The sequence below is a fragment of the Lepidochelys kempii genome, chromosome 1, assembly GCF_965140285.1.
Source record: "Lepidochelys kempii isolate rLepKem1 chromosome 1, rLepKem1.hap1, whole genome shotgun sequence".
Lineage (NCBI taxonomy): Eukaryota > Metazoa > Chordata > Testudines > Cheloniidae > Lepidochelys > Lepidochelys kempii.
Genome location: NC_136380.1, coordinates 219,105,815 through 219,121,257, shown reverse-complemented (window position 1 = coordinate 219,121,257; position 15,443 = coordinate 219,105,815). Strand labels below are relative to the sequence as shown.

At 44.3% G+C, this 15,443-nt stretch overlaps 1 protein-coding gene across 6 annotated transcripts in view; it reads right to left on the bottom strand.

Annotated features, from left to right (window-relative positions):
- Positions 1–15,409, bottom strand: part of TEAD4 (TEA domain transcription factor 4) — a 58,852-nt gene extending 43,443 nt beyond the window's left edge. For 4 of the 6 annotated variants that reach the window (XM_073314109.2, XM_073314138.1, XM_073314158.1 and 1 more), the window contains exons 1-2: positions 15,319–15,409; positions 2,700–2,806 (exon numbers count right to left, since the gene is read on the bottom strand). Coding sequence is in view for 1 of the 6 variants with exons in the window: in XM_073314147.2 (XP_073170248.1) it covers positions 15,319–15,325 (7 nt within the window). In the remaining 5 variants the exon portion in view is untranslated. The remainder of the gene's footprint in view (positions 1–2,699; positions 2,807–15,318) is intronic. The other 2 variants (XM_073314147.2, XM_073314128.2) reach the window with 2 other exon arrangements.
- Positions 15,410–15,443: the final 34 nt, after the last annotated feature.

The following is a 15,443-nucleotide window of genomic DNA, read 5'->3' as shown; positions in this document are numbered from 1 at the left end:
GTACTGTACATAAATGACAGTATGATCTTATTCTCTCCTCATTTCCTCCTGCTCTCCAGCCAAGCTTCTCTCCTACAACCTTTTTCTCCTACTTCTTGCTTCCTGCCCCTTCTTTCAAGCCGCACTTTACGTTCAGATCAGTCTCCTGACTAGTACAGTCCCACCTCAATCCACTTCCTTCGCATTGCTTCTGAAAAGCCACTTGTTCTGTGAACAACAAATGATCATGTCTACACAACACTCTTTGGAGAAACTCTCCCCTGAGATATGAGGAGCAATAAGTCAGTGGAGTGAAACTGTAGACACAATCCGGCCCTTTCTCTGTTAACTGTGCTGCAGCTGGCTGTGATTTTAGATTGCCAGTCTTCAGGGCCGATGCTTCGCTTGTTCTTTATTTTTCTTTTTGTAAATTGCCATGCACAGCAATGGGGCTATGTAAAGAACACTAATAACTAACCAAGCTGATACCGTTCCCATTTGGTAGGAGGCTCTCATCAAGCGCAGGCCACCTTCACTGTGTTTCTATCTAAGGGCTCAAGTCTGACTCCTGAGAAGAGAAGGGATGTTGATTGAGATTGTGATATAATCTGAACTGCAGGGGAATGAAAGATGAATGCTTAAGAAAGTCATTCCAGGTAGAGTAGTTTCAACCGATCATCATCAGTTTCCAGATCAGAGTCCCCTACCCCTTCTGGAGGCAGGACATATCATGGACAAGTGTGTGCAATCAGCAAGGGAGGATTTGGAGGACTACCCAGAAAACAGGTCAGAAGTTCAAGGTGACAGTTACAAAGGAACAGCTGCTAGCTGCACACCCTTCAGCAGCAGGTGCAGGAGGGCCCCAGAGGTTTAGCCAGTTCTGCCAGTGACCAACAGCCTTGGGAGACCATCTGTCTGAGCACAAATTGCACGGAGCCTTCCTGGTTTCGTTCCATAGATCCTCACCACACAGAGACAATACAGAGCTTGTTACAGAGCAGCGAACAAGCAACTGCTTAGAACTACTAAATGGTTGTAGTTTTACCACACTGAGATTCTCAGTACTGTATTGGAGAGAGGATTTTGTCACTCTTTCTGTTTTTTTATATATATATATATTTATACACACACACACTCTCTCTCTCTCTCTTTTATATAATAATTTATTACATTCTCTCTTTTTTAACTAATTGGTTTCTTTCTTTATTAGAATTTAAATATCCCTGTTGATGGTGAAATGTTGGTAGGGTATATTATCTTACCCTGTGGTTGTGTTACAACATACAGCTATGTTGCTATTTAAATATGCCATTAAGGTTTTGTGAAGTTAATGTTCTGCATCCTTCAGTACACATTAAATAAATATCAAGACCTCTTTCATACAACAGGCCATTCCCCCTCCCCAGAACAGCCTGACCACAGTGTGGAATTACAAAAGCTCCTAGCTCCGGAGGATCATGTCTATATGCTCTTTGCCCACTGACAGACTCCTGATCGTTCAACATGACACGATCCTACTTATCTCACCACTTTGTATTTTCCAAAGAACACCTGGCTAAAGTCACCTTTCCACTGTGGCTTTGACCGATAAGAATGCTGAATCTAGGTTCACCTTCTGAGATCCTCAACGTGTGTCCTGAAAAGGGACTGCATGATTCCCCTAGGGACCTCCTGGCTTGTAAGACATCGCTTTAATTACTCGGTTTTGCTTGAGTCATTTTGATACTGCTTTCCTCTAGAGACAGTAGTATTTGCTCATCTCTTTGTAATCAGAAATATTCACTTGGACTTTTTTTGTTTGTTTGTTTTTTTGTTTCAGCCTCTGGCCAATATTTACTTTCTTTCAGACACACACAAATACGTTAGAAGAACATGATTAAGAGTGCAACGTCAAGCACGCAAAAGTTAGGAAATGCCAGAATTCAGGCTGCCTGAGCACAGATCCATCACGCAGACCTCTGCCACTTGCCTTAGCGGAGTGACTGCTATCAGTAGAAGGCTGACATTCTCTAGGTGGAACAGCACTAGAGAAGGATGAGACATATACTTTGCCATTGGACTTCACAGCTATTTTCTGATAGCAGAGGAATGTTGAGACTCAGGAATCCTGGGTTCTATTCCAGTTCTAGAGGGGAATGTTCTCTCGTGGTCACAGACCTTACTGCCTCATTTCCCCAAGCCTGACCTCTTCTCTCACATCCCCTCCAGCCTCCCCTGTCTTCCCCATCCCCTCATCCTAGTCTTCCTTCCCGCCACACCCCCAGCTCCTCACCGAGCCAGTCTCCACTCCTTAGGTTCCTCATCCCAGTCCCAGTCTCCATCCTGGGCAACTCAACCCAGTGCTAAATCTCCTCCCTCACTGCCCCTGCTTTCTTGTCCCAAATCTACCTGGCCCAGCCAGTTCTGGTTCTCCACTCCCCACCTTATCCAGGGTGGATTGATTTAAATCAAAGTGGTTTAAATCACCTGTTTTAATGATGATTTAAATCAGCACACAGGAAACCTTAGTTTAATTAATCCATGTTAATAGTGTTTTACATTTGCACTTTTTAGTTATTTTCCTACAGAAATGTTGATTCTTATTGGTAACCATTAAAAAGTTTATTTGCAATGATTACATAATTATACAATGTGGTGCTTCTTTTTGCTAAGCAAAAGGATAAAGTATATCTAACTATAGCTAGACACATTAATTTAAGCAATTAGATAGCTCAACTTACATTTATTCAGATTCTTCATTTTTACATTTCTTTTATTTTAGAAAATGGCAGATGATGCATTTCTTATTTACTAGATGATTAATTTTTTATACCATTTCTGTCAAGATCTGTTTGGATGGAAATTCAAAATTCAATTAAATACACAAACAAGCATTTAAAAAAGAATAAAACTACATTAAATGAACTGGAAACATAAGAAAAAAGTTTATCAAAATATGCTGTACATTTAAAACAAACTGATTAATTGCAGTTAACCCATGCGATTAACTCAAAAATTAATCATGCTTAAAACAATTAATCACGATTAATCACACTGTTAAACAATAGAATACCAATTGAAATGTATTAAATATTTTTGGATGTTTTTCTACATTTTCAAATATATCCATTTCAATTACAACACAGAATACAAAGTGTACAGTGCTCACTTTATATTATTTTTATTACAAATATTTGCACTGTAAAAACCAAAAGAAATAGAATTTTTCAGTTCACCACATACAGGTACTGGAGTGCAATCTCTTTATCATGAAAGTGTAACTTACAAATGTAGGTTTTTTTGTTACATAACTGCACTCAAAAACAAAACAATGTAAAACTTTAGATCATACAAGTCCACTCAGTCCTACTTCTTGTTCAGACAATTGCAAAGAGAAACAAGTTTGTTTCCATTTATGGGAGATAATGCTGCCCACTTCTTAATTACAACGTCACCTGAAAGTGAGAACAGGCATTCGCATGGCACTGTTGTAGCTGGCGTAGCAAGATATTTATGTGCCAGAGGTGCTAAAGATTCATATGCCCCTTCATGCTTTGGCCATCGTTCCAGAGGACATGCTTCCATGCTGACGATGCTCGTTAAAAAAAGAATGCATTAATTAAATTTGTGACTGAACTCCTTGGGGAAGTATGCCTCCTGCTCTGTTTTACCCACATTCTGCCATATATTTCATGTTATAGCAGTCTCGGATGATGATCCAGCACATGTTGTTCGTTTTAAGAACGCTTTCACTGTGAATTTGACAAAATGCAAAGAAGATACCAATGTGAAATTTCTAAAGGTAGCTACAGCACTCAACCCAAGATTTAAGAATCTGAAGTGCCTTCCAAAATCTGAGACGGATGAGGTGTGGAGCATGCTTTCAGAAGTCTTCAAAGAGCAACACTCCGATGCAAAAACTACAGAACCTGAACCAAAAAAAGAAAATCAACCTTCTGCTGGTGGCATCTGACTCAGATGATGAAAATGAACATGCGTCGGCCCGCACTGCTTTGGATTGTTATTGAGCGGAACCCGCCATCAGCATGGACACATGTCCTCTAGAATGGTGGATGTATCATGAAGGGACATATGAATCTTTAGCACATCTGGCATGTAAATATCTTGTGATGCCGGCTACAATAGTGCCATGCAAATGCCTGTTCTTACTTCAGGTGACACTGTAAACAAGAAGAGGGCAGCATTATATCCTGCAAATGTCAACAAACTTGTTTGTCTGAGCAATTGGCTGAACAAGAAGTAGGACTGATTGGCATGGTTCTATTTTTGAATGCAGGTTTCTTTTGTACATAATTCTATGTTTGTAAGTTCAACTTTCATGATAAAGAGATTGCACTACAGTATTTATATTAGGTGAATTGAAAAACACTGTTTATTTTCGTTTTTATAGAGCAAATATTTGTAATCAAAAATAAATATAAAGTGAGCACTGTACACTTTGTATTCTGTGTTGTAATTGAAATCAATATATTTGAAAATGTAGGAAACATCCAAAAATATTTAAATAAATGGTATTCTATTATTGTTTAACAGTGCAATTAATCATGCAATTAATCGCGATTAACTTTTTTAATCGTTTGACAGCCCTACTGCTTAGTGAATTGAACTGATTATTTCTGGTGTTTATATCCTTTGAGATTTTAAGACTAGTCGATCTCAGCCTCTCACACCTAGTTAGAATCATAGAATATCAGGGTTGGAAGGGACCTCAGGAGATCATCTAGTCCAACCCCCTGCTCAAAGCAGGACCAATCCCCAATTTTTGCCCCAGATCCCTAAATGGCCCCCTCAAGGATTGAACTCACAACCCTGGGTTTAGCAGGCCAATGTTTTTACTCATAGATTGTTGTTGGTGTCTTGTCCCACTGCATAGATGGAAAGAGGAAAATGAGCATTCCTGCTTTTTTTGCTCCCAATTAGTTTCTTAATTTTGAATGAACTAATCATTGAATTGAACTAGCTAAATAAACTGAAATGAAGAAAGTGTTCTCTTTGCACATGTAGAGTAGCTACTGCTCCAGGCACTTAGCCAGTGACTTTATCAGTTTTGTGGCTTGACTTTCTTTAAATCTTAGCAGCAAATAAGTGCTGCCAAATATTATTTTTTGTATTTAATTGAAATGATTTTAATAGATTATAAATTTAGGCCTTAACCTAGATTGTCAAATTCAAATTTAATTTAATTTTATTTTTAAAAATAAACCAGTACTTAATTTAAATCAAAGCCACCTGATTTAAATAAAAAAAATCAATTAAAAAACCCAAAACACGCATTTTAATCAACCCTCACCCCAGCTCCTCATTCCATCTGTACCCACACCCCTACTGACTGCAAATCCCCCCCAACATCCATGCCCAACCAGTACTGGTCTCCACCCCTCCACACCCAGGCTCCTTGTCCCTGTTTATCTCCTCTGCTGCCATCCCCCAGGTTTTGTTCTTATCCCCTCTGTATTTGAATCAGGTGTCTTCCTCCTCCTCATTGCCTGGGCTCTAGCACTGAGATCACAGGAGAGACAATGTCCCTGCTCACAGTTCCTCTGCCCAGAGCCACAGAAGTCCGCGGTACGAGGAGGAACAATTGTAGGAAAAGTCCTGATCAGTTCCTGTAGCCCTAGGCTGCAGCATGTCCAGTGCAAACAGAATATTTAGAGAATTTAGCCTTGGAGTTTTGTAGTTTCTAAGAATGGAGATTAGTACCTTTAGAGAAAAGAAACCTGTGTATCTGCAATGTTTGTTTCAGTAATGTACGAGTTATAATACATCATTATGCACATTCGCCACAGAGTAGGAGCAGCAAGGGTGTGAGTTCTATCTATGGGCAGGACAAGGAGCTAATGGTCAGAGGCAATGGACTTACTTTCTCTCTCTAACAGAGGGGAAAGCTGCCCAATGCTGGTGTGTATCTGTGTAAATTTCTCCTAGACAGACACTAGGGAGCACAGACCCAGGAACGCTGATCTATCGTAACTCATACATTCAGGGTGGGAATCCCAGAATTGCTCAGCATCAGCCTAACTTTGCTCCTACTGCACTCCATAGGAGTTTGACTGTTGACTTCAATGGGAGCAGAGTTAACCCAGCACTGAATGCTTGTGAAAACGCTACCTTCTGAGAACAAGAATCATAAATACGCACTTTTATTTTGTAGCGCTGGAATCTTAGCTTCAGTTTCTAATCACCTGCAAAAGCAGTTTTTAAATCTCATTTAGTTCTGTAGATGACTGCAGTGTTTCAGATGATGCTCAATATAGTTAAAACTGATTAGATCCTTGTTTTTACATTGCCCTGCCATGAGAAGTTGATATCACAAAGTGAAATTAATGGCAAAATTAGAGCAAATAAAAAGGAAATTCCCCCACAGAAAACTTTATTAAGAAACAAACAATAAGTATCTTCTTGGAATATTGTAGTTTAAAATAACAACTAAACCTGTGAAAATCAGGCATTTCGAAGAGAAGAGCCACAAATAAACCAATCCGCCCCTCTCACACCCTACTATAACTTTGCACCACCTGCTTCACAGAAATACAGGTATGTCAAAAGTATTACAAACTACTTCTCAAATGTTTGCAATTAACAATGAAAAAATAATGTATATGCCCTCCCCCCACACCTCTCGGCCATCATTTAGTCACAGTATATATATTTAGCTACTTTTATCTTTTGTCCTAAATCGGTCCCTTCAGACCCCTGATCAGTGTTAGGTTTGGTATCTTTGTCCATCTTCTCAAAACTCATTCCACTTTTTCAAGATCTTTTTGATAACAGGCTTGTGAAAAACTAAGCTTTTTGTTGGTTTGGTTTTTCTCCAGAAAAAATCCTGACTCCGTGGATTTAATCCATTTTCTTTTCTTTTGTTTCACAGTTTTTGAACTTCTCTGGTCATGCTGAAGTTGTTAGATGAAAGTAATGTATATTTGAGAGCAGGTTGACACTAGAAATATTAGGCTTCAGTTCTACAGGAGGTTGTTACATACCCATCAAAATAGACAGATGGCAAAGAGATACTTAGATATTTTATTCAATACTCAAAGTACATTCACCAAAAAAACAAAAAAAAAACCCCACACACCTGTCCAATTTTTTTGAATATTAACATTTGATAGACATGCCCTGTCTGTTAAATGTGTAATCAGAGATTTCACTCAATTTTATAAAATCACTAGAAATGACATGTTATGGATGTAATGATGCTCACTCTTTAATATGGTCACAACTTCTTAAATACAGATCTGATGTCTATAGTCCTGTATAATGTCTCTTTAAACAAAAGCTCACTGTTGTAATTATTAGTTTTGTTTCTGATATTTACATGGCAAGGATTTGTAAACCTGGTAAAACTTCCCAAATAAACAAACAGTGAAAAGAGAGGAGGGAAAAAAAGAAACTAAATGAAACTTTAGACTCCAATTGTGAATGAAGGCTATCACTGTTCTAAAAATTTGAAAGGGAAGCAAGGAGAGCATCAAGGTTTTTGTTTTAGCCTTTGTAAAACAATAAGAAAATGATAGAACAATCCAAACACATAGGGTGGGAGGAGAACAGGGATTGGAGAGAAGGCAATGGCTTGTGAGTAGAATGTTGAAATGAGGAGAGTTGATGGAGCAGTGAAGTATTAAGGAAGCTTGTTTTGCTGGAAGCCAGAAACTTCTGGAAGGTAGGTGGGTCAATTTAAAGAAATTATATATGCACTTTTCCCTGGATCAGTGGTTCTCAACTCGTGGGCCACTTGCGGCCCAATCAGCAGACAGCTGCAGCTCATGTGACATCCTCAGGGCCGTAACTAGGGTGGGGTGGGAAGGGCACCTGCCCCGGACGCAGAGCTGGCGGGGGGGGCAGGGGGGAGAGGTGGAAGGGGTACGCAAAGATGAGGTAGTGCAGGATTAGGCCCGGCATCATCCACCACCACCCCAGCCTCCCCCTGTAGCATCAGCAGGAGGCCAGGGTGCTCAGCATTCCTCCACCCCACAGGCTTGTGGGTCCAATGACCCCAACTGGAGCAGGTTCCCTGGCATGAGGACTGCAGCAGTAGGTAGGAAGGGCGAGATGGACAGCTGAGCTATGTGCAGCCAAGGTAGGAGACAAGTGGGTATGGGGAGGAGGGTTCAGGGGACTAGGACCGCGGGGAGGAAGGTGCAGTGGGCTGGGGCCACAGGGAAGGGAGTGCAGCCGGCGCATGGGGGACAGACTCTATGTAGGGGGACTGGTGGCAGTCTCTGGATTGGGGGGTTGAGTGCTGGGGAACACTCCTTGGGGGGGCTGAGGGCTGTTGCTGGAGGGTTCTGTGGGACAGTCCCTAGGTGGAGGGATGGGTGCATGGGGGGCAGTCCCTGGGAGAGGGACTGAATGCTGGAGGGGGCTGTCACTGGGTGGGGCCATTCAGCCCTGGACAGGACACCCTATCTCTGTAGGGCAGGCACATGTGCCAGCCCATATTTGGGAGGGGGGGTCTGGATGTTGGGAGGACAGTCCCAGGGTGGGTTGGGTAATGGGGGACAGTCCTGGCTGGGAGGCCACCCCTCATCGGGCAGGGCTGCCCTTCTCTGCAGGCAGGGTCCACAGCTGGGCTCTCTGGGTGCTCCGCCCAGGGGTGCCACCAGCAGCAGCGTGCAAGTGTGGGTGGCAATACACCATGGCATGCCACCCGTACAGTAAATTAATTAATTTTAAGAGTTAATGTTTTAACTTATTTCGCTAATTTAAAATGCTCTTAGCAGACATTTGCCAGTGTTGAAATTAAAGGTACTATATCGATTTGAATCATATTGCTGTCATATAACAAATATTAAACCTTTTTTGTAGATGTACAGGTAGTGTATATATATTGTGTGGATGCAGCCCACATAAGATAGAGAGCTGCATATGCTACTCCTGGGGGAATTCTGTGCCACTGTGCACACGCAGAATTCATGTCCGGTGCAGAATTCCCCCCCGAAAATACATTCTGCCCACTAAGTGCTGCAGTTCTGCCTTTCACCCACCAGAGACCGCTGTGGCACTAGAAGAGCCAGCAGCCAGCTGTGTTCATCACAGCAGCCAAGTTAGGACAGACAGAGTGGGGCACACGGGGCCGTTGGTGGTCCACAGACTAGGGTTCAAAATGGCAAGCTGGATCAGCGGGGACAGACTGGGGCATGGGCTCAGGAGCTGGTGGGATGGCAGCATTGAGCCAGGGGCTGAATGGGAATGGGGGTGCAGGGCCACATGAGGATGGGGGTTGCAGGGACACACAGGGACAGGGGCAGATGTGCCTGACTGAACGGGAGAGGCTTGGGGTCAGCCAGGGTTTGCATGGGGGAGGCTCCACAACTCCGTAACAATCTCCCCCCACACCTCACCCCACCCCTACATGATGCTCTTCATTCTACGTCTGAATAGAAAATCCCAGAGTAGGGTGCCAAGTTGCTGAAAATGCAGAGTAAGTACAACATGGATGTCTTGCCATTTGCTTAAACAACAAAACCAATGCAAAAAAAGAACATATTCGGTGGATTGGACTTTGATGAATACATAACATGCATTTTCACACAACAAGGGACTCTTCAGAGAGACAATGAACTTACAAAGCAACTGAGGGAGAAACTTGAAAAACTACATGCTAATGACATTACTGCTGCAGTCTCAGCAGAAATCTGGCCTGATCTAATTAACAACAAAGAACTGGAACCACACAAAGGCAAAATTGAAAATTGATTCAGCAACGCAATGGAACCTTTTCATTAGCTGTTACTGCTCTCAACTGCACAGGTCAGAGGTTCCACCCAGAACAGGAAGAAGAGACAGAAAAGTGGTTGATGGAACATCAACCTGAGGGCTGCAACTTTCTTGCTCAGGGTTGTGAAAAAACACCCTCCTGAACGCTGCAAGTTTCAGCGCTGTAAAGCGCCAGTGTACACAGTGCCCCAGCACTGGGAGCTATGGCCCTTGTGGAGGTGGGTTTTTTTTTTTTTTTTTTTAGAGTGCTGGGAGAGCTCTCTCCCAGCGCTGCGTTGTGACCACACAAGTCACTAGCGTTGCCAGTGTAGACTAGCCCTAAGTTTCTTCTTTCTCTGCTAGCACTGAAAATTAGAGATCCAAATTCTGATCCCAAATCCATGTATGTGCAGGAGGCTGTGCCAGAATTCTTTGGATCATCATAACAAAAGCAGCAAGACACAGCAGCTTTCAGGGTTTTGTCAATTTTCTAAAAACATGAATGCCTGGCCAGTTAGCTCAGCATCAACTACTTACTGTGTGTGTCTTTTTGGCACAATCCAGCTGGGTTAGTTGAAACTGCAACAGGTTAGCTACCAAGGGCAGATACGAGAGTGAGAAGTTTAGCTGGTTAGTAGACTGGGAACATGACTGAAGCTTTCCCATTGGACAGCATGTGCCTTTTCCTGCTTGGGGCACACGTGTGCTTATGAAGTGAATCGCCCAGGATGTGTTTTGTGTTTCATTTCATTACACCGATGCGGATGTGTTTGTTTTTCAGTTTTTTCCCAGTTGAGTTTTTTGGATTGGGGAAAACCACACCAATCCTGTGTGGTAACATAGTCCCCCAGAAATTAATACAACACCCCCAGGGCACTCACAGCCGAACCTCAGAGAGAGCGACTGTCTGTGATGTGCCAGCTTTCACCACTCAGCCCAAAAAAATCACACTAGCCTTTTCCTAGAGCCCCATCACACTGCAAACTCAAGCCTGGGCTGGCCATTCTCCCCTGGAGGTCTCTTTCTGCATCACTGCTTTCTCTGTGTCTCCTTCTGATTGAATATCTGTATTTTGGATTGGCACTCTCTCAGGTAGCTTAGCTGCATTCTTTCAAGCAGAATCTCATTGGCTGGCTTTTTGCTACATTTCTAATCTCTCTGTCTCCCTGTTTGTTATTTCTCTCTCCTCCCTGGCATGTACAATTCCTCTGTTGTCACAGTCACCTGGAAGCGGCACTGATGTGCTGTGAACCCCCTTTCCAGATTATTAAGGACAATGTTAAAGAATACCGGACCTGGCTCCCAAGCAGGTACACTGTCATTTATATCATTCCCCTAATGATGGCCCAATATTGTCTGAAAAGGTGAAAAACAAAGCTGTTGCTTGTCTAAACCTCACTGATATTACAGCAGCAATCACAAGCATCCCTACAACGCAATTCCTGCTGCACCTTAGCTGCAATCAAAAGCTACCTTCCTCATCACATAAGAAATCCTGGTTGATCCTGCGCTCAGAGAAGTGAATGGGAGACTGGCCTTTGATTTCCTTTAAGGAATGGCTGGGTCCTATATCCGTGAGCAAACAGGGAGGTATCCTAGCAGAGCTTTCCATGCAGTGAGTCCAAAGTAAGTGGAGACTGCTAGGCTGTCAGAGAAGTAAGCTGGGCTTCTCCTTCAGGAGTGTGGTGGCACCTGCCGGAGCCAGCCAGACTTCTACAAGATCAGTGGAACACCTCCAGCATCAAAAACAGTACATGAGGCAAAGGCACGCTCTGAAGAGAAGAGTATGGTTCATTTTCAGTTGGCGTAGGAGCCATTTCCCCTCAGTGGACTCCAGCTACCCACAAGGGAGCCTCAGCCAGGGGGAGCATGGACAATGGGCCAAACTCAGAGGTGATTTGTGATGGAGGTAAGTCTGAGGCCTGGTCTACGCACAAACTTGTACTGGTTTAGCTATTTTAAACCAATTAAACTAGTGCAAGCCACAGGTTGTCCACCGTGCCTGGTTTATATCAATACGTTTACAGGCACAAATTAAACCAATATAACCACTTCCAAACTGATTATGGGTTATCCACAAAGGTGAAAGCAGTTTCATTCTAAAGGTAGGACACCTTGTGAACTGGGCTATTATACCAGAAACAGTCCATTTGTGTTGGCTGCCTCCTGGTTAGAGATGGAGGAAGAGTTCTCAGTCAGGGGAGAGGGGCATGTACTTTCTCTAGCACCTCTGCCTCAGGATAAGTGAATTCTGTGCACATCAAACAGAGACAGCTGCATAACTTTCCCTTGCAGGCTGGGCCTGCTCCACACAGAGTTTGTCCTGTTCCACAAACTGGCTTATAAACTGTGAAGATGATCTCAGGACTATATTTACATCTCTGTCTGGTCAGATCTTTCTACAGATCACACACTGGGCCCCTCTTCCTTGGCATGGACCCCAGAAATTAGTAAGCAAAGGAGGGTATAAAATCAGTGGCTGGGGGCCTGCCAGGGGTGCCTTGAACTAACCGTTCACATTGGAAACAGGTGCACTGAGGACAAGCAGGGACATTGTACCATCCCAGCACGGGTAGTGAGTTCATTACACTTCTTTGCCCCATAAGTCTGGTCTACACTTTTCACCATGAGGGTGCATTATTTACTTTTTGCACTTTGCTCATCTAGGGCCTGCTCTAAAGCCCAGTGAAATTAATTGGAGTACTTCCATTGACTTCAATGGGCTTTAGATCAGGCCCCTAGGTAAATCCCTTCTGTTTCTTGTCAATTTCACTTCTGTTCTAGTTTTGTTCCTAGTCAATTCTACTCTTGAATTGAATCTCAATTCTACATCCTGTCAGTTCCCCTTCCTGAGTTTCACGCCCAGCCTATCACATTGCTGCCATGTTTTGGTTGCAAATACTGCACAGAATGCTTAAAAAGAAACAAACCCAACCAAACAAAAACTACCTGCTTTTACTGGGAATTTTTTACGTTAATGGAAGTTGTGACAGGTGGTATTAAGCGTGTTGATAATCTACATTTTATAACCAAGGAAGATGAGCAAGGTGGATGTTAAATTAAGGCCTTGCCTACACAGGAAAGCTTTTGAGTTGTAAATTAAGATGTGACTTTAAACCACTATAGTTGTACCTTTATTACATCTCATTCCACTAATAATAGACGCAATAATACCAGTATAATTGATGACTACGTCTTCACTGCAGAGCTAACCAGATGTTCAGTACCCGGGTGTGAGGACCTAGGTCAGCCACACTGCAAAGTCTTAGCTACATTACTGTGTGCTCATTGGTGCTGCACTTGCCCAGGTGTGTTACTAGCATAGGCACCGACTCCATGGGTGCTCCAGGGTTGGAGCACCCATGGGGAAAAAAAAACGGTGGATGCAGAGCATGCACCGGCAAACCCCATCAGCTCCCCGCCAGTCCCTCCTGCCTGCCAGCAGACCCCGCCGATCATTGCCTACCATGGATCAGCTGTTTCGTGGCATCAGGAGGCGCTGGGGAGGGAGGGGGGAGGAGCAAGGACGCAGTGTGCTCAGGGGAGGGGGCAGAACTGGGCGGGGAAGGGGAAGGGCCTTGGGGGAAGGGGTGGAGTGGGGCGGGGCCTGGTCAGAGCCAGGGAAAGGGAGCACCCCCCGGCAGATTAGAAACCTGGCGCCTATGGTTGTTAGGACTTCTGGGGGCACACACATTCCCCAACTTCTTTGTGATTCTCTGTGATTCTTTCCCAGTGAATTGTGGGAGAACTTGTCTGTCCTTCTGAGCACTGGAGGACTATCAGCAGTCAAGTGGGTTAGCCTGCATCCTCATTGTGAAGTGGCCGGGTTACGAACTCCAGCCTATAGCCCCAGCTGTGCCCGGCTGTCCGGGTTTAGAGCACCATTAGACTCAGTTCAGAGGGTTTTATGGGAGGGAGGTTCGGAGCAACCCCCAGGGTAGAGCCCGGGTGAACTCTGCAGTGAAAAGATACCCTACAGGTCAGTGATTCTCAACCCTTTTTTATTTGTGGACCCCTACAAAAATGTAAAGGGAGCTGCAGACCCTTTTGGAAATCTATTGTCTGCATGTGTAATTGAATTCTGTTCCATCTAAGTCTTTTGCGGACCCCTCAGATATATCCGTGGACCCCTGACCACAGGTTGAGCACCACTGCTATAGGTATAACACTATACAAGTGTAACTGGTAAAATCTTCCTTTGTAGAGAAGGACTTAGAAAAACTTCACCCATGCCAAACTGAAGGCCTGATCTATCTGGATGGGTCCATCAGAAGCTAATCAGAACAACCTGTGAACTGCTGTGCTTGAAGCCTGGGAGCAGGGAACCAAACTACCACGGTGGAGGTGTGCAATCCAGAAAAGAAACCTGGTTGGGAAGGGGAAAAGAGACCTCAGAAGAGACTCTTACTAGCGGAATGACACATTGTTTTTCTGGGGACTTTTAACCACAGATTGTGCCATCTCAGCCTCTCATTTGGTCTTGCCACAGAAGCACTAGAATTTTTCCTCTTAACTCCTGCGCTTTGTCCTTTTTCCCCCTCTTGCATGAGTTGATTGCCAGTTAACTCAAGATAGTGACCACCTTTACTGTATAACAACCCTGGGTGAGCCACTCCACCTATAGAACATACCCTTATCTGCTTTTCCACAGTCCCAGACAGATACTTTCCCCCCCTCTGCTGCAGGCGGATGCCTCTCTTTATTCCTGACTGTAGGAAGCTACTGTCTCTATCATTCTGTCCTTAGAGAAAAAAGGGCCACTGTCCTAGCCAGCTGAGAACAGCCCAAAGGCGAAAAATATTCATACCAGGGCTGGAAGTAGACAAAATATTGTCACCAGGAAGCACAGAGAGCAGAATTCATATGCAGCTTGTGCTCAAAGATTTCCCATTCAAAGGCCATATAATGAGGCTGTGTAACAACCCCTGGACACATACACACAAACATAGGTGCTGACTCTGTGGGTGCTCTGGGGCTGGAGCACCCACAGAAAAAGAATGGTGGGTGCTCAGCATCCACTCGCAGCTAGCTCCTCCCCCCCTCCCCAGTGCCTCCCACTTCTCCCCCAGCACCTCCTACCCATCAGGATCAGCTGTTCAGCATCATGCAGGAGGTGCTGGGGGTGGAGCGAGGAGTGGGGTGCGCTTGGGGGCGGAATGAGACAGAAAGAGGCAGGGCCTGAGGGGGGACTGAGCACCCCCCAGGAACTCTCAAAGTCAGTAACTCTGCACACAGACACCCTGGCCATCAGTGGGGATTGAACCTGGGACCTTCAGCACCAAATCACAGGCCTCTCCCACTTAAAGTTTAGGGGAACATAATGATGGTTGTGGGGGATGCCATACGCTCACATTCATTAAGCCACTGTATTACACTTATCCAAAACCTGTATCAGCAATATGCCCGGTTCTGGCTTACCCCTTAACTGGTTTCCCCGAAAAGGCCTCTTTTAAACCCAATTTTGACCCTCCCACACTTCTTTCTGTAATTCTGGTTGCTTTTAAAAAATGTATCGAATCTGAGCTGCTGCATTGTTCTTGGCCATCTCAAGATCTCATTCAGACCATCCTACATTGCAGAACAGATGGGCTTGCACAGATCTCACTCCTTCTGGTGGTGGGAAGCTCCCTCCATTCTCCTTACCGTACATCTTGCCTTCGTCCGACAGGATGATCTTCCGCCGTCCGCATGGCGGGTAGATGGCTAGCGCTTCCTGGAAGCTCTGCTCAATGTCCGGACTCCACACACCCTCGGCATCATTGTCGATG